Source organism: Octopus bimaculoides, chromosome 5 (genome assembly GCF_046866305.1).
Source record: "Octopus bimaculoides isolate indiv1 chromosome 5, ASM4686630v1, whole genome shotgun sequence".
NCBI lineage: Eukaryota > Metazoa > Mollusca > Cephalopoda > Octopoda > Octopodidae > Octopus > Octopus bimaculoides.
This window is the reverse complement of record NC_142932.1, coordinates 67,623,324-67,645,909: the sequence shown is the minus strand read 5'-3', so window position 1 is coordinate 67,645,909 and position 22,586 is coordinate 67,623,324. Positions and strand designations below refer to the sequence as shown.

At 33.8% G+C, this 22,586-nt stretch overlaps 1 protein-coding gene across 1 annotated transcript; it reads left to right on the top strand.

The window, feature by feature from the left end:
• Positions 1-13,260: 13,260 nt before the first annotated feature.
• Positions 13,261-21,662, top strand: LOC106871966 (uncharacterized). The gene has a single exon (XM_089352362.1). It carries the CDS (start codon positions 13,484-13,486, stop codon positions 14,927-14,929), a length of 1,446 nt encoding a protein of 481 aa, XP_089208488.1. The 5' UTR covers positions 13,261-13,483; the 3' UTR covers positions 14,930-21,662.
• Positions 21,663-22,586: the final 924 nt, after the last annotated feature.

The following is a 22,586-nucleotide window of genomic DNA, read 5'->3' as shown; positions in this document are numbered from 1 at the left end:
CATAGCATTGATTGTGCAATGGTGTCTTTCCAAAATCCCATTTCCACTTGGCTTGTATGCCAATCTGAAGAAGAGGTGCACATTCCACTTATCAAGCATCTCCTTCAGCATCTCCAAACGAAATGTGGTGCCTTTGTCCATCAGAAATTCATCCACAGAGCTCTGCCCCAGGAATATCTCGTTCAGAATACATGCAACCTCATCTGCAGTGTCCATCTTTATTTCCCTCCATATGGCCATCTGACCCAGTCCACAGTTGACCATTGTGAGATATGTTCCCTGCCGGTAGTGTGTCACATCCACTGCCAATTGTCTCCAGTTGTGCTCTACTGAGATGTTTCCTGGCTCTTGCACACTCAGAGCAGGATTGATGGATTGCACTTATCACAGGTCCTGATTACCTTTTGAATGCTCTGCCTAGTAACATTAGAGTCAACCTTCCTGGCAAAATACAGGGTTCTATCCATGCCACTATGATGCATGGCATGCAGTCTCCATAGTTCTGAGTCACCTAACCAGCATGCTGCAGCTATCCCCCATTCCAAATCTTCTGGCACCACCAACCAGGCCTTTTTCACCCTGATTAGAATCTCTGCATTATTCCTTTCTGAGGGCACAAAGGCCACACTCAGCTTCAAACTAAATTCAGCAGTTAGCTCTCTCAGAACCCTTAGGTGGTGCTTTACTAACGTCTCTGCAGCCCCTTTAGTTCGAACCCTCTTTTCATCAGTGACATTGATCCTGCCCATCCAAGCACAGTATCTGAATTGGTTCAGATTTTGATAGAGCACAACCCCCATCTCAGGGCCAGACTCATCTCTTTCAGCACTGCATCCAACTCAGCTTCATTGATATGGTTGAAATCATCTGCTTTCTGAAATCAAGCTGTGTCCTCCACTTTGACACCTCCAATTTCCAGGACAACCCCTATTGCTATGCTGCTCACATTGCACCATATTGTCCCATTCTCCAATTTGGGCACATACGCTCTTACCCTCTCTAGGATCTCCTGCATCATCACCACTGCTCTCTCTACCATTTTGTCTCCCCAGCTTGCCCTCATTGTCTCTTGATGTAACTGCATGGTGTTTGAAGCTACCCCACGATTGGATAGTGACCTACTAGTCTCCCACGCATCAAAAATAGTTCTTGTCTGTTGATGTTGATGCCCAATTCTGGAATCTCATTTCCTCTCTGAAACACCAACACACTAGTTTTGTTGCTTTGAAGCTTGAGCCCCTGTGCAGCTCTTCCAATCATTGGCTCTGGTGGTTTTGCAGTCAACCCAAACTTCTTTAGGTGACGTATGACCTCTATGGCAGACACTACAGTCTTGTCTACCAGGATGTTGTCTATATAGGAAGTGGCAGCCTTTTTTACCTTGTCCATCTTTCCCAGGATAGATTTGAGCACTGTTGCCATGGTCTTTGTTGCAGAATTCAGCCCAAAACCCATCTAAGTTACCTATGTAATATATATATAGTCAATAGTGTCAAACAAGCAATATATAGTCAATAGTGTTATACACAACAATATATAGTCAATTGTGTCATATACAGTAATATATAGTAAAATAAGTCAATAATGTCATACACAGTAATATATTATATTGTGTGTGTGTCAATATATTATATAGTTAAGGCCAACTTACAGAGGTTCAGCCTGTCAGTCAAGAAAATATTAATAACAATAATAAAAACTTATGATTGAAATTGTTTGCTTTTAGTGAAAGTTGCTAAATAGATTACATGACAGAATACTTGCACAAACTTATATATACATTTTACTCAAAATCTATATATAAACATTGCTCTTGATATTTATTTTGTTAAATGGAGTTTGTAAGAAGTTAAACAAGAGAACAGAACAAATCCCACCAACCAGTTTGATACTACTGCTTGATCCTTGGGTTCCTTAAGTAAAGTCATTTTGTTGCCAGAATTCAGACCAAACTTATTTGAAGATGACAGGGTCTCTTGAGGTGGACCTTTTGATTGCACTTTATACAGTGCCATTTGTGAAAGGGTACAGAGGAGAAATGTTTCCAGAAGCAGGCTCTACACTGCATCTGTGGTTGTAGTCCAGAATATCTGTGAGCATAGTAGCAATATTACCATCTATGTTGCAGAAATAGTCTATTGTGAGCTTTCTTGAGTCTTATAACGTTTTGACAGCTGTTGGGGGCTAAAATACTTTCTGGTTCTGAAGAGATGAGTTAGTTTCAGGAATGTACATAGAAGACCCTAATATATATTGTCTCATATATTATTATAATCCCCACTGTTCTGGGTCCCCAATAACTTTCTATATTACATATGTAAAACACTAATATATTTGTCCTACATATATCTATTGTCTCAAATATCAACCAACCTACTAACCTTATTATCAATCCTTCCATGTCTATGCAAAGAAATATTTATCTATTTATATTTATTCATTATTTCTACTTATTTATTCTTTTCTATTGATGCTGCAACATATTACTTTCATAGATTTGTATGAAATCAATCCAATATTATATACTTGTGAATATGAAATAGTTAAATACTGTGACAGTGTTACTATGTCTATTACAGATATCTCCCTCAAATCAATAATCATTAGCTTGGTTTTTTAAATTTTTTATATAATTATTTTCCACATGCATAATTATTTTGTTGACCATTTACCAAATATATACACCACTGCATTGATTGAAGCAAACCATTGGGTACTGATATGAAATAATCATAGGATGTAGATTGTTCACATTCAATCAAGACCACTTTATGCTTTTATTTAGAAGTTTGCTATTAAATTATAGTATAATATAGTATTATATTCTATAAAAGGTTATTATATATTATTTTGCATTATTAAAGATTAATGAGAATTGATCTAGCAGCTTCAGAAGTTTTTTGTTTTATCCAAATGGTTTCATAAAATAAAGAACTGGCTATAATACAATGTATCGGATCATAAATGAAAGAGAGTTGCTCATAATTATTTTAGAGTTCTTATAATGTAGCTGAAGAATAAGGAATCAGTGAGAAATTATACATTGTTGAACAAAATCTGTATTTATAACTCAGATTTAGTTACACCAGTAATAGTTCAAACTATACATAGTTTGAACTATTACTGGTGTAACATTGAGTATATCTATATGATCAATACTTCTAAATATAGAAAAATACAGACTGCCTTTTGATCAGTCAGATAATAATGTAGGGTGAAACAACAGCAACAATTATACAAAGAGTAATAAATTTAAGGAGTTCCCCCAAAGGAGTATAATACTATCGATTTAGGGCTAAATTTGAATTTCTATAAAACAACCTTTTAAGTAAGTTATTTAAGACCAAAGATTTCCATAAAAAGCCAGATAAAGGTTGTTCTGCACAAGGATAACATTGTTGTTCCTGACAACAATGGTGGTAAGTGCTATGACTAGTGTGTAGCTTCAACTATGAAAGTATTTGACATTTTGCATTCATATACAATGGAAACACAATATGTACTAGATAAAGCTGAGTGGAAACAAAAAACAGAAAGATCAGAATGTTAACAAACAATATGACAGAAGACATTAGAAGTGGAAACTGTGTTGGTAAGAGTCAAGTATTTTGAAAAACATTTCACAAATGAATCTGAAATATGAACCAGAATAATGCAAGATAAAGAAATGTGCTCTGCTCGTTTAGGAAGAGTGGCTGTATGGGACAATTATTTGTTAAGTATTGTCTGTATTTCAAAATGAATTTCAAAATGAAAGTATTCACGAAATACATTCATGTAAGTGCAAGAGTGAATATGTGGTAAGGAGCTTGCTTCTCAACTACATGGTTCTGGGTTCAGTCCCATTGCGTTGCACCTTGGGTAAGTATCTTCTACAATAGCCTCAGGCCAACCAAAGCCTTGTGAGTGGATTTGGTAGATGGAAGATGAAAGTAGCTTGTTGTATATATATACATACATACATACATACATACATACATATATATATATATATATATATATATATATATATATATATAACAATAAGAAAATGGAGGAGAATATGCGGTATCCATCGACTTGCAGACAGTGTATTCCATTGAATTAATTTGTTTATTTTGTAACTAAAATGACAAAAACCACAATATACAGATGTTTATGACATACCATGTCATATTAACAATTAAAGTTACAAATATAAAGTACATTTAGCATCCCTGAATTAACTGGCGGTCTATATAGAGACAACGCACTATTTTTGGTTGAAAACATTTCGAATAGGCGTCTCGAATTACTTAAAAAACATCTACACAAATTCTTTAATAGGTTTGGCCTGTCCATATCTATTGAAAAGGAAAACTATTCTACAAATTATTTAGATGTAAATTGCAACCTAAATACTGGACTACATGAGCCGTATATAAAGGAAAATTCTAATCTAAGGTATATAAATGGTTCTAGTAACCATCCCCAACAAATAAAGAAAGCACTACTACTGAATATAAGTAAAAGAATTTCAAACCTCTCCTCTAACGAAGAGATTTTCAATAAACATAAGGAAAGATACAATGTGGCACTAAAAAATGCAGAATATAAGGATAGAATAAAATACATCCCCAATAACAATAATAACCAGAATAGTCGGGATGAAACAACTACCCCCAAAAGAAATGATTTTGCCAAATATAGCACTACCAAAAACAGAAATAAAAACAAAAATAATTGCTGTGACAACAGTAGGGGTAATAATGACATTAGTAATAGTAATTGGAAAAATATTAAAACTGGGTTAAGACAACCAGTGCAAAATAATAGTAACGAAGGCAATAGGAATAAGAGCATTGCTAATAGAGTTGTTGGTAATGGAGATAATAAGGATGATACTGATAATAATAGTGGACGAAATAATAACTTTAAAAACAATAGTTGTGATAGGAATGACAGCGGCAGAAACAGTAACATGAAGAATAATACTAAATGCAATATTAGAAAGTATAATACCAGAAGATCCGCACATAATTTAGGCAACCCTTATAAGGACAATAATGGGGTAGACACTCTGTGGCTAATAATCCCCTTCACCATGCAGATCAAAGATGACATAGTAAAAACTATCTTCAGTATAATCAACAAACATTTTGTAAGAGGAAAGAATAAATATTGGGAGTTAATTAGTAAAAAGACAGTAAGAATAGGATATAGCCTAACACACAACCTGGCTACCATAATCTCCTCAATTAACAATAGAAAGCTAGATAGTTTCTATATAAGTAGGAAAAATAACATAAGCAACACAAACATATATGGCAACAATATTAACTATAATAATGATAATCATGGCAATAGCAATGATGATACTAATACTAATACTGGAAACAATAACATTAACATAAACAACAGAAACAACAATAATAATAATAATAATAGTACAAGTAGCAATAGAAGTATTAAGAATAATAATAATGGTAGGAATTCTAACATTGCTAATAACAATAGTATTAGGAATAACAGTGTCCTGTGGATCAACAGAAACCGAATAAATAGCAATAGCATGGCAAATTTTAACACCAATCACATTAACTATGTGCACCAACGTAAAATTTGTAATTGTAGAATAAGTGAAAACTGCATGCTCGGAAATAGCTGCATGAAAAAGGAGGTAGTATAACAATGTGTAGTAAATACAAAATATGATAATAGGGTATACGTGGGTGCGACTAAAAATAGTATGAAACAAAGACTTAATTATCACAATTATACGTTTAGGAACAGGAACAGAAGAAATTCTACCGGATTAAGTAGCTACATATGGGAACTCAAAGATAAGGGTATTAACTTTAACCTACACTGGGAAATATTAACATCCGCACCTGCATACAATAATAAAAATAGAAAATGCTTATTATGCATAAATGAAATTTTTTTCCTAATTAGGGCCAAAATTCCGCTTAACAATCTGAAGGAACACAACGTTTCATGCCTTGCATTTCCAGAGAATTCAATGCTGTGTTCATCTTGACACAATCAAAAGCCTTTTTGTAATCAACAAAAGTGATACACAGAGGAGGCTTGTATTTGCTCACTTTTTCTATGAGCTATGCTAGAGTGAATATGTGATCTATCATACTGTAGTTCTCATGGAAACCTGTTTGCTCTCTTGGCAGTTGGTCGTGGAGGTGTTTTGATACTCTGGTGACTATGAACTCTGTAGACAGTTTACAGAGGTGAGACAAAAGGCATAAGGAGCAATAATTTTATAAATTTTCTTTGTCACTCTTTTTATGAAGCAGGGTCATATTTGACTCTTTCCACAGATAAATTGAAGTATAGAATGAACATTTTCCACAACTCTTCACCTCCATATCATAACATCTCTGTTGTGATACCATCTTTCTCAGGAGCTTTGTCTGTTTTCAACAGTTTGAGGGCATTTACAATTTCATTGATCAGAATAGGTGGCACTTCTTTTCAGCATTTGTGGTGATGTGGGATTGAGCTTCACTGATAATTTAAAAAGGTTATGTAAAAGGTTTTGCTTACCTCCTCCATCTTCCTTTTGTACGTCACCATGAGCCCACCCTTATTTTTAAGTACTATTACCCCTGACTTACAGAGCATCAGCTCTCTCTTGCATAGTTTAAAACTTTTCTTTTTCTCTGTAGCCAACATCAATTTCTTCAGTCTATAATTTTTGAAGTCATTTCTTAGATGTTGTCTAATCACTTTGCAGAGAACAGAATACTCAATGTGATCTTTTATGTTCCTCTTTGCCATTTTCTGCTTCTCTAGCATTTTCTTTGTCTCCTCCAAGATTCTTCTGCCAGGCTTCTGCTGGCTTGCAGATTTTTGCTTTCAATATGTAACTTTTAGCTTTCAGGACCAGCAAATTGTAGTCCTCATTAAGCTCTACAAGTTAACTCCAGATTTCCTTTTTGATAGCTTCCTGTAACGTTTCACACCAAAGGCCTTGACACATTGATTATTAAGTTATGCAGAGCCTTTTTCTCTCTGATTTCATTGATCCTAATCTTTGCCTATAGCAAGAGATGATCACTGCTTGTGTTGAATGGCATCACTACTGATATGAGAGAGAGAGAGAGAGAGAGAGAAGCTGGTGGTTAGGTAAGTGGCATGCATGAAACTCTTGACACTTGAGTCACTTTGTAACTTCTGTTGATTAAAAATATTTTTGTGAATGTATGTGGTTTGTATATGTGTGTGTGTATACACACACACACACACACACACATACATACACATATGTTAAAACAGGAGAGTGGAAAAAGTTTTTGATATCATTTATTCACCATTATACATTTCATTTGCTAATAGAAGTTACAAAACTGTATGCATAGGATAAACATGTAAGAAATTTCTTATTTCAAATTCTTCAGACAGAATCAAATAACACAAAATTTACATTTAGATGAAGCGTTTATATAGAGTTAGTAATCAAGAGTTGTACAGATATCTGGAAGGTAGAATAAAGAGGAAACCTAGTAGTACAGAGAGGAGAGAGAGGATTAGGGATTGAAGCAATAAGTGTATATACATATACACACATATATCAATGTACATACATACACCTTCATACAGACAAACATATATGTATATATGTATGCATGTATGTAATCTCTCTCTCTCTCTATCTATCTATCTATCTATCTATCTATCTATCTATCTATATATATATATATATATATATATATATATATATATATATATATATATGTGTGTGTGTGTAAAAGTTAGTGGTTATAGTGACCAACTAAGGGATAAATATCCGTATATACTATTGGTATCTGTTACCTGTATTATCTCCGGGCAATGATGTGCAGGCACACCATACACATAGAGTGGAGATAACAACAGGATAAATAAGAGTTTATCAGGAACCAATGCAAACAATTAGAAAATGTAGAAAACCACAGATTAACCAACACGTTGATTGGACCACATTTATAGCTTATCTTTTAATACAAAGCATGACATAACAAAATAGGTGATGTAACATATCTTACAGCTATTACTGATCGGATTACCAAAATGCAGTCTATATATAAGTGCGAGAATAAAATTCTTCATCTTCATAGGGCATTTGAATTAAGGCAATAGATCTTCATCAGCGTGAAAAACAAGACCATACAATATGAACAAAAGGAAGAAGGAAAAGGAAAGAAAATGTGGCTTAGACAAATAGCCTAGAAGCCCAATATGTTAAGAGCAAATAATTATTTATCATCAGGGCTACAGGGTTGGTAGGTAAAAGCCTAGACTATTTGTCTAAGCCATATTTTCTTTCCTTTTCCTTCTTCCTTTTGTTCATATTGTATGCTCTTGTTTTTCACTCTGATGAAGATCCGTTGCCTTAATTTGAACGCCCTATGAAGATGAAGAACTTTATTCTCGCATTCATGTATAGATTGCATTTTGGCAATCCGATCAGTAATGGTCATAAAATGTGTTATGTCACCTATTTTGTTATGTCATGCTTTGTATTAAAAGATAAGCTATAAATGTGGTCCAATCGATGTGTTGGTTAATCTGTGGTTTTCTCCAGTTTCTGATTATATATATATATATATATATATATATATATATATATATATATATATATATATATATATATATATATATATATATACAAGAAATGAGGGCAGGGAATCGTCAATTAATAATAGAATTAACAATTAACAATTTTGCCAAGTAGTTCAGTATGAAAAGAAACCTTTATCGGTAAGACCATTTATCATCATAAATATAAGGGATTAGCAATTGAGTTGCTTCTCCAACATAGTGAAAATTCAGAAATAGCAGTCAAAGAACTACTGATTCTAAACTACAATTTTTTCTCCAAAACGGATGGCGATATTTATGGCACACATAGAACAAAAAACCGGAGGGAAAAGCACAAACAAAACAAGTCTTTAGTTAATTGGGTACGAATCGTTTCATGGTTAAGTGAATGAAAATTTCACTATTCCAATCTTCAGCCCAAATATTCTGATAAATTTGAAAGTGTCTCTAAAAAAATTCACGGTAATCCTCGGCCACGCGACACCAAAAATCAACGATAAGAAAGGCACTTACGAATTCATCGGCTAGCAAGTTCAGGCATCCCACCCCAAAGAAATCCATTCCATGTGCGTCACAAATAGTCTCGTATGAAAAGAAGTCCCGTGTGGAGGGATTACGGTTTAACCATCTAACTTAGAGATATCAAATATAAAATATACAAGAAATGAGGGCAGGGAATCGTCAATTAATAATAGAATTAACAATTAACAATTTTGCCAAGTAGTTCAGTATGAAAAAAAACCTTTATCGGTAAGACCATTTATCATCATAAATATAAGGGATTAGCAATTGAGTTGCTTCTCCAACATACTGAAAATTCAGAAATAGCAGTCAAAGAACTACTGATTCTAAACTACAAATTTTTCTCCAAAACGGATGGCGATATTTATGGCACACATAGAACAAAAAACCGGAGGGAAAAGCACAAACAAAACAAGTCTTTAGTTAATTGGGTACGAATCGTTTCATGGTTAAGTGAATGAAAATTTCACTATTCCAATCTTCAGCCCAAATATTCTGATAAATTTGAAAGTGTCTCTAAAAAAAATTCACGGTAATCCTCGGCCACGCGACACCAAAAATCAACGATAAGAAAGGCACTTACGAATTCATCGGCTAGCAAGTTCAGACATCCCACCCCAAAGAAATCCATTCCATGTGCGTCACAAATAGTCCCGTATGAAAAGAAGTCCCGTGTGGAGGGATTACGGTTTAACCATCTAACTTAGAGATATCAAATATAAAATATACAAGAAATGAGGGCAGGGAATCGTCAATTAATAATAGAATTAACAATTAACAATTTTGCCAAGTAGTTCAGTATGAAAAAAAACCTTTATCGGTAAGACCATTTATCATCATAAATATAAGGGATTAGCAATTGAGTTGCTTCTCCAACATACTGAAAATTCAGAAATAGCAGTCAAAGAACTACTAATTCTAAACTACAGATTTTTCTCCAAAACGGATGGCGATATTTATGGCACACATAGAACAAAAAACCAGAGGGAAAAGCACAAACAAAACAAGTCTTTAGTTAATTGGGTACGAATCGTTTCATGGTTAAGTGAATGAAAATTTCACTATTCCAATCTTCAGCCCAAATATTCTGATAAATTTGAAAGTGTCTCTAAAAAAAATTCACGGTAATCCTCGGCCACGCGACACCAAAAATCAACGATAAGAAAGGCACTTACGAATTCATCGGCTAGCAAGTTCAGGCATCCCACCCCAAAGAAATCCATTCCATGTGCGTCACAAATAGTCCCGTGTGGAGGGATTACGGTTTAACCATCTAACTTAGAGATATCAAATATAAAATATACAAGAAATGAGGGCAGGGAATCGTCAATTAATAATAGAATTAACAATTAACAATTTTGCCAAGTAGTTCAGTATGAAAAAAAACATTTATCGGTAAGACCATTTATCATCATAAATATAAGGGATTAGCAATTGAGTTGCTTCTCCAACATACTGAAAATCCAGAAATAGCAGTCAAAGAACTACTGATTCTAAACTACAAATTTTTCTCCAAAACGGATGGCGATATTTATGGCACACATAGAGAAAAATTTGTAGTTTAGAATCAGTAGTTCTTTGACTGCTATTTCTGAATTTTCAGTATGTTGGAGAAGCAACTCAATTGCTAATCCCTTATATTTATGATGATATATATCTATATATATATATATATATATATATATATATATACGTGTTCACAATAATGATTTTTCTATTGTCTTAGCCTAACAGCCCTTACCGTTTGTTTTCACTGTTCTGTCTTGTTTTTAATGTCTTTTACTGTTTGTTCTCACTGTCCTGTTCTTGTTTACACTTTCACCCTCTGCAAAAAATTCCAAATTTAATTAATTTGCTATTGCGGAAGGACTGTTCCAATGAAGTCGCGTATTGTCCTTGCTTTCGAACCGTGGAGTAGATGGAACAGGGACAATTGACGAAGGGAAATATTCTTTATGTTGCATGTCTCGTTTCTCTGTTTTTTCGTTGTTCGAAAAAAAGTTCGTTTTCTGTCATCGTCTTTATGTTTTCGTTTCTCATTGTGTTTAACGTTTTTTGTGATGTCCTGTACCCATATATGCATGTGTAGCGGAAGCTTCTCTCTTGGTTATATATTCCTAAATGCGAACATAGCGGGTAACATCTAGCCTTCGGCCTGCCTTGGACTCTGCTGTGTCCATCACCCTGATTGGCTCTTATTTGCGTAGCATTTGTCTGCAGTTCAGTTTCGTGCTAGGGTGCTTACCGACCAATTGTGGCCTTCTGATAAGGTCACATGAGAGAGTGTTTTTCTGAGGTTTCTGGAGCCCCTTTTTACCTATAGATAAGCCTGTTTTATCCATGCCAGTTTGTCTCAGCTTTAGACCTCTCTGAGGTCTGGTTGTTGACCACCACACAGAACACTAACCAGCCAGTTTCCAGCGATGACATCAGCACCACCGTTCTACTGTTTTTCTACAGCCTCGTCGCTAACGTCAACACGACGTCACTATGTACACAAGCTACCAACAGCATCCGCAGCCTTTCTTGACACTGTTTGTGTGGATTGTTTCCACCACGAAAATAACAGCCAGATCTTGACCTGCGAACTCTTCTGTATTCAAGTAACCGGCTCGGCATAGAAGCCTCATCTTCCCGACATATGAATTAACTCTGCCTAGAAGCCACGACCTCTTATGTACAGGCTTTTTATCCATTGTGTACCTCAACTATGGACTGGTATCTTCCTATCTTTGTGTTCCGACACTTATCGTCCATGTTACAGACTCTTTTCCATGCTCTGTATTTCTCATTCACTCACATACACATATTTATGTATACATACTCTTGTACACGAAGGCCTGTCATATGTATTGTGTTATTATTTATATTGCCGCATGCACGCACACACAGACACACAGTTTACTACGCTAATAAACTTACTCTTTATATGTATATATCTAACGGTTGTGTCTCTCTCTTTCCTTGCTGGCATTTCCTCGCATTTCACATGTGGGCCCTCGCATGTTATATTTTATGTTTTGTGTCGACCGTGCGACGCATCAAAAGGAGCCTGTTCCATTCGTCGCCATTCTCCTTTGGTTCGCACGGTCGTTCTCTACACATGTATGTATACATATAGATGTGGTTATGTACATATATGTATGGATATATGCATATATTTATATATTATTTATGTTATATATATATATATATATATGTATCATGTTGGTGTGTCGCTGACTACGATTACAATACACATTTGAAATGTTGCTTAGGAATAGGTTTGTGATGCTAGTTAGCACATGGTTTCATAAATATATCATATATATGTTTACACACACACACATGAGTCTACAGGTATAAGCTATCAACAAGAGTGAATCTACAATGTCAGTGTGTGAATGTGTGTTGTGCGTGTGCATGTGTTTGTATGCATTTTGTGTGAATGACAGTGTTCTCTCTGGGTCCAGCAGCATTAATAGAAAGTGACTGGATAGAAATATCGAAATAATTAAATAATATACACCTAACACGTCCAAACCAGTAATTATTGTTTTTGTTTTCCTCTTCTTTCTTTTCTTATCTTTTTTCGTCTCCACCCACCCATTTCATTCGTTTCGAAGGAAGACGAAAAGCAGGTATTTTAGTAATTTGTAAATATATAAACACCAAGGGAATAAAATAGGGAATGGGACGTGTGGTTAGTTGATGTGTGTGTGCGTATGCAGGAAGGCATTTGTGTACGATCAGTCAGTGAGTTTGTAAACACTCATGTCTGTATATATCTAGCTAAGTCTACGAACACACGTACACATACATATAACATATATTTATATGTGTATGTGTGTGTGTATACACACACCCATATATCTATGTATCTATGAGTGTATTAATAAATTGATCTATCTATCTATCTATCTATCTATCTATCCACACACACACACACACACACACGTGTATATATATATATATATATATATATATATATATATATATATATATATTTATTCATTTATTCATATATATATATATATATATATATATATATATATATATATTTATTCATTTATTCATATATATATATATATATATATATATATATATATATATCGGTCTGTATGTCCTTGTCGATCAATCTATCTGTCCCTCTCTACCCAATCAACTATTCAGTGTAGTAAACTGCTTAAATGTTGTCTTTGTTTTTATTTATCCTCATTGTGGTTTTCTTTCAGTGCTTTACCCCACTCTTTCCTTCCTTCTTCTCGCTCTCACGGTACCTTAATGTTGACAAATCTATTGAAATAGAAAAAAGAAATCTCAGTAATAAAACAAGTCGTGTTATGAGTGGCCATTCTGTGTCTATCCTGTGTGTATTTAGTTGACAACTGGTGTACTTTGAAAGTAAATTGTCCCTAACCTTGCAATGGATGTCGAAGAGGTTGTGGTACCCTCTCAACAAATCAAGGCCGATACTGCTGCTCTGACTGAGAAGAATATACCACTGACTTGCAGTATATGTAGCGGAAAGTTTCACTCACCCAGGGCGTTGCCCTGCCTACATACATACTGCAAAACCTGTTTGAGCTCTTACATTCAAGCATATCTGAGTGAGACAAACAAGGGCTCATTCCCATGTCCGGACTGCCAGGAAGATACGCAACCAATCGACCCAACACGCCCTTATATTGAATGGGCTGATGGTTTCCCGGAAAATTTTTTCCTGACAGATATGAACATAGAAATAATAAACGACAGCAATATTGCCAATGACACTAACCGAAAATCGATTGGTTTAAATAAAACAGTTCGAAATCCTCGTTTAAGTTTCAGTGACACAGATATCTTTAAAAGCTCTGTTACGAAGTCATTTGATACGAAAACCTTTAAGGAACACACAGTGGTGTTAGAAAAAGAAGAGAAAATTCTACAAACTTGCCAAAAGTTGGACGAAGCCATGGTATTGAAAAAAGAGGACGGAAACTTAAAATCTCAGGACGAGTTAACAGATTGTAAAAACGAAGAAAACACTACCAAGATGCCCAAAGGAAGTGAAGTCGAAGAAGAAAATGGTCTATTGTTGCCATTGGAAAATAAATTTACAGCTCATCTTCCAGGTGTCGAAGTCCCTTCCATTTTAAACAATGCCATAATACTTCCGTCGGGGGAAGTATTAGGGGTCGATGTGAGAAATCGACACGTGAAGAAATTTTCCCTGTCCGGGAAATTAATTGGTTTGCTTCGTTTGATGTCCGAACCAGGAGATATTGCTCTCCTTCCTGAAGGTGAAGCATTGGTTACTTTGCCCCAAAAGTCAGAAATCATTACTTTTGATCCTGATAAATCTATGGAGGTAATCGATCATATCCCAACACCTCGAAAATATACGTGTATCGCAGTAGGACAACCCGAAAAGTTAGTCGCTACGCACTGCGTGGAAAACTTCTGGTGCGTCGATGTTCTCTCGTATGCTTGTTATATTCTTTATTCCATTCAACGAAACTGCGTCGGAAAACCAATGGGCCTTACAATATCCCCGAATTTCGATATTATAGTCTCAGATACCCTAGAACGGTCTCTGATCTCCTACAAGTGGGACGGTAGCATCAATTTTATGTACAAACCAGACCCTTCCGAAAGTGACGAGTGTTTAGAAGAACCGCGTGGAGTTTGTTGTGGTCGAGACGGCTCAGTTTATTTGGCTGACACGAAGAATGACCGAATCATTCATATGAGCAAAACCGGATTCTTTAAAAGGATACTCTTGGATGGAACTGACGGCATCAGTCGCCCCGTGGGACTTTATTTTAGTGATAAATCCAAACTGTTAGTGACCCAGGAAGATGGTGTTGTAAAAATATTCGGCATGTAAAAGGTAATTTGCAACGACCCTGGTAATAGTAGTAATAATAATAATAATAATAATAATAATGATAATAATAATAATAATTTCTTTTATTAGCCACAGGGTATCACTCAGAAAAAAAAAAACTTGTCATCACAAACATTAATATCAAGTCATTGTTTCTCTTTATTTTTCTAATTTTTATATTTTTTAAAACTTACTGGTTATTATTCATTTACTTGCTACAATTATAAAATATATTTTGATTATGAATGTTTTGTTTTTGAAGGTACCTTTATACTGTTGTTGTTGTTGTTATTTAACCCCAGATCTTACTGTCACCATCCTGTCTTATCTCCATCATAGTGTATCTGGGATGTTTCTCTTTAGTTGATTTGAGGTTGGAATATAAGGGATTTTTAATCCATGAAACTCCTAAACACTTACTGCTATTTTCGCTGATAATATGTATGTACATACACACACACACACACACACACACACACAACACACACACACGAGAGAGAGAGATGCAATAAAGCGTGTGTGCAATTATTATTATAATTTAAGTTTTATATATATATATATATATATGTGTGTGTGTGTGTGTATGTATACGTACGTAGTACATATATACAAGAATAAAACCTGCCGTCATCAAACTTCGATGTAGCTGTCAACTTTTTACTTGCCAAAATTAATGTGTACTCTCTTAAAAAATATCAGCCTTTCAATATATTACATCACTTAAAAATGAACATGTATGTATGTATGCATGCCTATACGCATGTATGTGTGTATGGATGGATGCATGCATGTATGTATGTATGGATGGATGCATGCATGTATGTATGGATGGATGCACGTCTGTATATATGTGTGCATGTCGTTGGAAAAGCATTTAAAAATGTATTTTTCTTACTAGTAGTTTGAAATAACTTTTATACTTTTTTATTTCGTAAGATTTAGGACAACCATGTTGGAACAAGTTGTAATAATAATAATAATGATTTCAAATTTTGGCATAAAACCAGTAAGGTTGGGGGATTACGAATAATGGATTTATTGTAATTCAGTGTTCGCGTGCACTGTTGTAGTAAACCTTATAACAAGACAAGCACCTTTACTTTTGGGTTACATTAAGCACAAATGGTGATCGTTCAGTTTAATAGATAGAATAAAAACTTCTCGCAAATGTTTGTTATAAATATCATAGTTACAGTTTTTGTATAAATTTTGTTGTTTAGCCCCAGATGAAACACCAAGCCATCAGAACTTCTATGAGAAAAAATGTTCCAATTGTAATCAACCCATTTTTTCTTTTCTGTATTTTTTTTTTGTCAAAGATTACATTATCTTAGGTATCCTTCCATTTTTTAAAACTGTAAAGGTGTGGTTATTTGGCTGCTACTTTTAGAAGGTGGTGAGACCATTTTTGAGTAAACACATAGGCCTCAGAGGACAGATAAAAACTACCTTTGTTAGTTTGGTCCCCTATCTTGATAATTATCCTTTGATCATTTTGAGCTCAATACTTCCACATCAACTAGTTTACTTCCATGTTTACTAACCCTAATATCTATATAAAGTTGATAAGTTTAGCTGTGATGTCAGTCATAAAGATTTGTGGGCATTGCTTCACTAAACCACACTGCTCACTTTACTGCTCTCTTAGTCTGCATTAAGCTACACTGCTACTCTAGCTCGTGTCTATTTTATCGATCACAGTTATCTATTCACAAAGTCCATTGCTCTTTATGTACTGACTTTAAGTTGCGCACAAATTGACTTTGTCTTTTATCTCTCCAAGGTCTTCTCTTTCAATCCTTTTCGCATCTGGAATCCCTTGTAGAAATATACTAGACTATGTAATGTGCACCTTCTGTCTTCTAGACTTACAGTGTTTAGTAATGCTTCTTTATGTTCTGAGTTCAAACCCCATTAACGCCAATTTACTTTTCTTCTTCCTGGGGTTGACAGAATATGCATTTCCCAAGTAGTGGGGTGATTGAATTGTTTATACGGCTCCTCTCCAAATTTCGTTCTAAGTTCAAAGTTTGAGTAACAAGATGTTGTGAAGAGGCCTGAGTTAGTAAACATAATAAATATACTCTATATCAAGAGGTGAGTTCTTTTTAATTTGTTTGTAGAATTATTTTGTAAATAGAACTACTGTAAATGTATGTGTGTGTGTGTGAATCAACAGACATACATATGTATATATGTACATGATTGTGTGCATATACATAGATGCAAACACACGCACATATATATATGTATACACACACACACACACACACATATATATATATATATATATATATATATATATATATATATATATTATATATACAGACATGTATAGAATGCATGTATGTATGTGCATAGAGGCAGATACTGGATAGATACAAACATACATGCATTTATATATAAATATATATATGTATATGTATGTATATATATGTATATGGATGTATATGTGTGTATATGTATGTATGTATGTATATGTATGTATATATATATGTATATGTATGTATATATATGTATGTATGTATATATACAGACATGCATACATGTATATGTATACATGCACACACATGCATACTCATGTATAGAGAATGTGTATAATAGATAGATACACACATACATTTACCTGCACATATATAGTATATCTTGCATGTACAAATAGATATATAACTGCTACTGTTGAGTTTAGAACTTCACATAGATTATCACCATTCTGTCTGCTTCAAGTATAGTGGTTTGGTTGCTACTATATTTTATAGTATTATTAGTTATGATATACTGAGCAAATGTAGCAAACATTGCAATAAACATAAATTTATATCGTTTGTTCCTACACATGTTTCCTCATTGTGGTTGTTTACAACTTTGCATTTGATGTTCCAAGTTTGGAATTCTGCATTGGATGTCCCAAGTGCAACTGGAACATCAAATGCAAAGTTATAAACAACCACAATGAGGAAACATGTGTAGGAACAAATGATATAAATTTATGTTTATTGCAATGTTTGCTACATTTGCTCAGTATATCATAACTAATAATACTATAAAATATAGTAGCAACCAAACCACTATACTTGAAGCAGACAGAATGGTGATAATCTATGTGAAGTTCTAAACTCAACAGTAGCAGTTATATATCTATTTGTACATGCAAGATATACTATATATGTGCAGGTAAATGTATGTGTGTATCTATCTATTGATGTTCCAGTTGCACTTGGGACATCCAATGCAGAATTCCAAACTACCACAGTGTTGAGACATGTGTAGGAACAAATGACATAAATTTATGTTTATCATAATTTCTCCTACATGTACACATATACACATGCACATGTGTGTATACATGTATGTGTGTATACATGTATGTGTGTGTGCATTGAACTGAACAAATATTTGTCAATCCATTATTCAGTTTTAAAAAATAATAGTTGAAAAAAAAATCTATTCTTTTCAGCTGAAAACTCCTCTTTCTCACCCTATTCCTGCTCACACACTTCACTCAACAAATATCACTGACACACACACTTCACTCACACACTTCACTCAACAAATATTACTGACACACAACACCATCACCACCATCTCCAGTGTTCTTGCACTTTTATTGTAGTCAGTTTTGTACCACAGAACCAGTGGTAGTCTTCATTAGATTGCTATTAAAAGGTTTAATGAGATGTATCAGAAAGTTTTGATACATTTTTAATATTTTTAGACTTTAAATATCTTGTTACTGTATTGTTAGTCCTCACCATTATATTTTAACCGTGTTTTGCTCCAACATTGGTAAAAAGGTTATTCCAACTGCTAGGTCATCATGATCCAGTCCTGAAGAAATAAGTTAACATCTAATTAGTTGCTAATGTTTTAATTTCACTTCTTCATCCACTGTTTAATTAATAGTAAAGTGTCATTGAAGTAATTACATTAATGAAATTAGTAGAAGACGTGAGTTTATTTCTATAAATATTGGCCAATTTATGTAGGAGAGATGACTGGTATAGACATATGGCAGAAAATAGAGGTTGAGACAAGTTGGGTGAAAAATTGTTGTTTACTTGAGTGTGAAGGTTGTCTATCGTTGAAGTAGGGAAAGGAAAAAGTTGGATTAAACAGTTAAATCAGACATTGAGAATCTTGAAGTTTATAGGAATGCTAAGAGAGGGGTATTGCACCAAATTAAATGTTTAATCATACTAAGTTTTTATCATTTTACATTCTTGCTCAATTTCAGGAAGGGTTTGTCCTTCCAGAATCAATAAGGTGAATACCAGTAAGACTGGCTTAATTCATACCATATCCTGCCTCTTCTACAAATACCATCTCTTTCAGCTACATAGTAGCTGTAGCCAAACATACTTACTGATGATGATTGAAATGGTGATCATAATTATGTTAATGATTATTATGAAAATTATAATTGTGATGATACATATAATAGTGATTACTATGATGATTGTTACGTTTGGTATGATGAAGATTTTGATGTTCATTATGTTCATTGTTATGATATAATGTTGATTATGATCATAATTAAGATATGTTGTTGATTATTATGATGATGATCTGTAAAAATTCTGTTGACTGTTGAAACTGATTACATTATCTTATTTAACAGTTCTGTAGAGTTAGGGTTTGAGGTTTTCTTTCTTCTGTTAAGCAATAACTTGTGTGATTCCACCCACGTCCAGTCTTTTCTCTTTTTATTCTTATTTAGTTCTTTTTGTAAGATTGTTATCAGTGCCACAACTTCCCACTACCATCACCACCACCACCACCACCATCATTATCATAATCATCATCTTCACCACCATTATTGTCATCACCACCACAGATATGTACTCTTTTTTTTTTACTGTTTTTAATTAATACACCATTAATCAAAATACAATTATTAATTACTCCAATCTTGACCTTGTTTACTTTCACATTATTTTAATTTTTATTCTTCAACATTTTTTATCTGCTAAGTAACTATAATTACAGTATCTTTGTTTAGAGTCACACTTTCTGAGAAAATATTGCATGTAACTCTATCTAGAGATGATGCTAACAGCAACAACAAATAATTTCTTTTTTGGAGACTTCAAATTTAAAAGGAAGAGGCAGTCATGTTTGTATCTTTCAGAAAGTATTTGTATTGTCAATGAAGTTTCAGATGTGACTTGGAACCCGGTTGTGGGTTTCATTCATCAAACAACTCACCATTACCACAATTCTTTATACATTCATTAATATAGAATGGACTAAGGCTGGTTATTCAATAACAACAACAAAATAATAATAATAATCCAAAGATATCTTATCGTTGGAATTTTTCTAATTGCAAATACTTTTTTAATTACAGATTTAAAAAAATTTTCTTTTGGTACATATTTTTGTTTCTTTGCTTTAGTTGCTGCCTTAAATCTGTGATTGTGTGTTTGTTTACCAACTAGAATAACATACTACAATTATCTTTACATTAAACACTTAGACTATGTCTGATGGAATAAAAATACTGTTCTAAAAGTGCATTGGTTGTGACAAATTTAGGCAAAGGATTTTGGTAGCATTATTAAAGCTTTATTTAATGATAAGAAAAAAAATAATTTAAAATACTGGAAACTGAATAATTTAAAAATCGTTCATTATGTTACTGTCTCTTAATGTGATGATGGATTTGATGTTGATTGGACCAAATTGGAAATTCAGTATTTACTTTATTTGTTGTGTGTATACAACCAGTTCATACTTTGATTAATTTGTGTCTTAGTTTTACACACACAAACACACACACACACACACACACAGACAAACAAACACACACACACACACACACAAACATATATACACATAAGAAAACAGGAAATTGAAAATTATATATATATAGCCCTTCATCTCCTACAGAATTAATAATGATAAAATATATATTAGTCATACAATACCAGTTACATAATAGTTGTACTATTGTCTTTAGTTCAGTTGGTAATTTTAACCTTGGACATGTTCTTGTAGTTTGTTATTCTGTGTTGTGTTACATATTTGTTGAGTTACACAATATATGTGAATACGTTATGTTGTGTGCATGCGTGTGGTGTGTTTGAAATATCTCAGAGTAGCATCAAGCCATTTTATATAGAGGGAAAGAGGATGGCTAACCAAAGGTAATCTAACATAGATATCCTATGTCTCCTGCATTTAGCTTGCTACATAGTTTTCATTCTGTTATTGGTGTGTCCCAATGTCTCAAACAGGGTTATTTAACTCACAATGACACAGTTCACCTTGGAGTAAATATGTACCCTGAAGAGCATTTTATTTAGTTTGCAATTCTGAATTGTAATCTGTCCATTGTCTTGATGAAGTGAACCATAATGAAGTAGCTAAATATTTCCTTTCTGAAATCACTTCAAGAGGGGGAAGTTTTTAATACTTCAGTGGTACCCCATCTACTCCAGTGTAATGTAAACATTGCTGTAAGGCTTGAGGGCCATGTGACTAAGTGTGTGTTCAATGTTACAATGTATATTCTAAGTCACAGAGAATTTACATATATATTGCCATGAAGAGCTTGGAATAAAAATAATTTGAGAGCTTTTAATAACGTTTTTTTTTTAATGAGTAAAATAAACTAACCAATAATTTTATTAAGAGTGGCCTTCAAAGATTTCTTCTTATTTTTATATTGGGTACAAATGTACTAAACTATTTCATATGTTATATTTGTAAATAAATGTACAGATAAAATGTCTCTGTTTTTGAGTATTTCTTCCATTTTTATTTTCTTTTGCATTGTTTTCTTATTAACACACCTGAAACTTCTAATGTTCCAGTCATGGTATTTATAAAAGAAATTTCATATTCTGAAGAATCAAATATAAACTTTTAATAAATCTCATTACAAAAGAAGGCATCAAAGTTATGCTTGTGTAAGCATGTGCATGTGTACGTTATATCTAATTATTACACATAAAATTTAGTTACATGTCAATATTTTCTTCTGAATTTTCTAGATAATAAACTACCATGTTCTTTCTGTTTTGCATTTTAATCAATCTATTCAAAAATTGTTTTCAGGTGCTATATTTAAGCACACACACACACACACATGCACATGTATGCCTCTGTGTGTGTGTGTAATAGTTATAGCTTAATTAATTCAGAAGACAGTTAATCACTTAACCAAGATGTGATGCAGTGTGGTTTCATGCAGAGGAGAGGCACTACTGATGCTGCCTTTATAGTTCATCCACTGCAAGAGAATTATTTAACAAAAAATAAACCACTGTACTTGGTATTCATCAACTTGGAGAATGCATTTGACAGGGTGCCTTGCTCTCATATCTGGTGGTTGTTACAGAAGCTAAGAATAGATGAATGGCTAGTAGGAGCCATTCAAGGCATGTACAGGTATGTAGTCAGAAAAGTGAGATTTATCTATGAGTACAGTGATGAATTAAGTGTAGGAGTTTATCAGAGTTTGGTTATCAGTCCCCTATTATTTATCATAGTCCCCTAATCCATAACAGAAGGATTTAAGCCTGGCTCCCCATGGGAACTACTCCATGCTAATGAACTAGTGCTTATAGCTTTGATTTCCCTTCATGATGAAGCCATTAAGAGCAAGAGGAAGATGACCTCAATGCACCCTAGTAAACATTCTTTTATTTCTTAT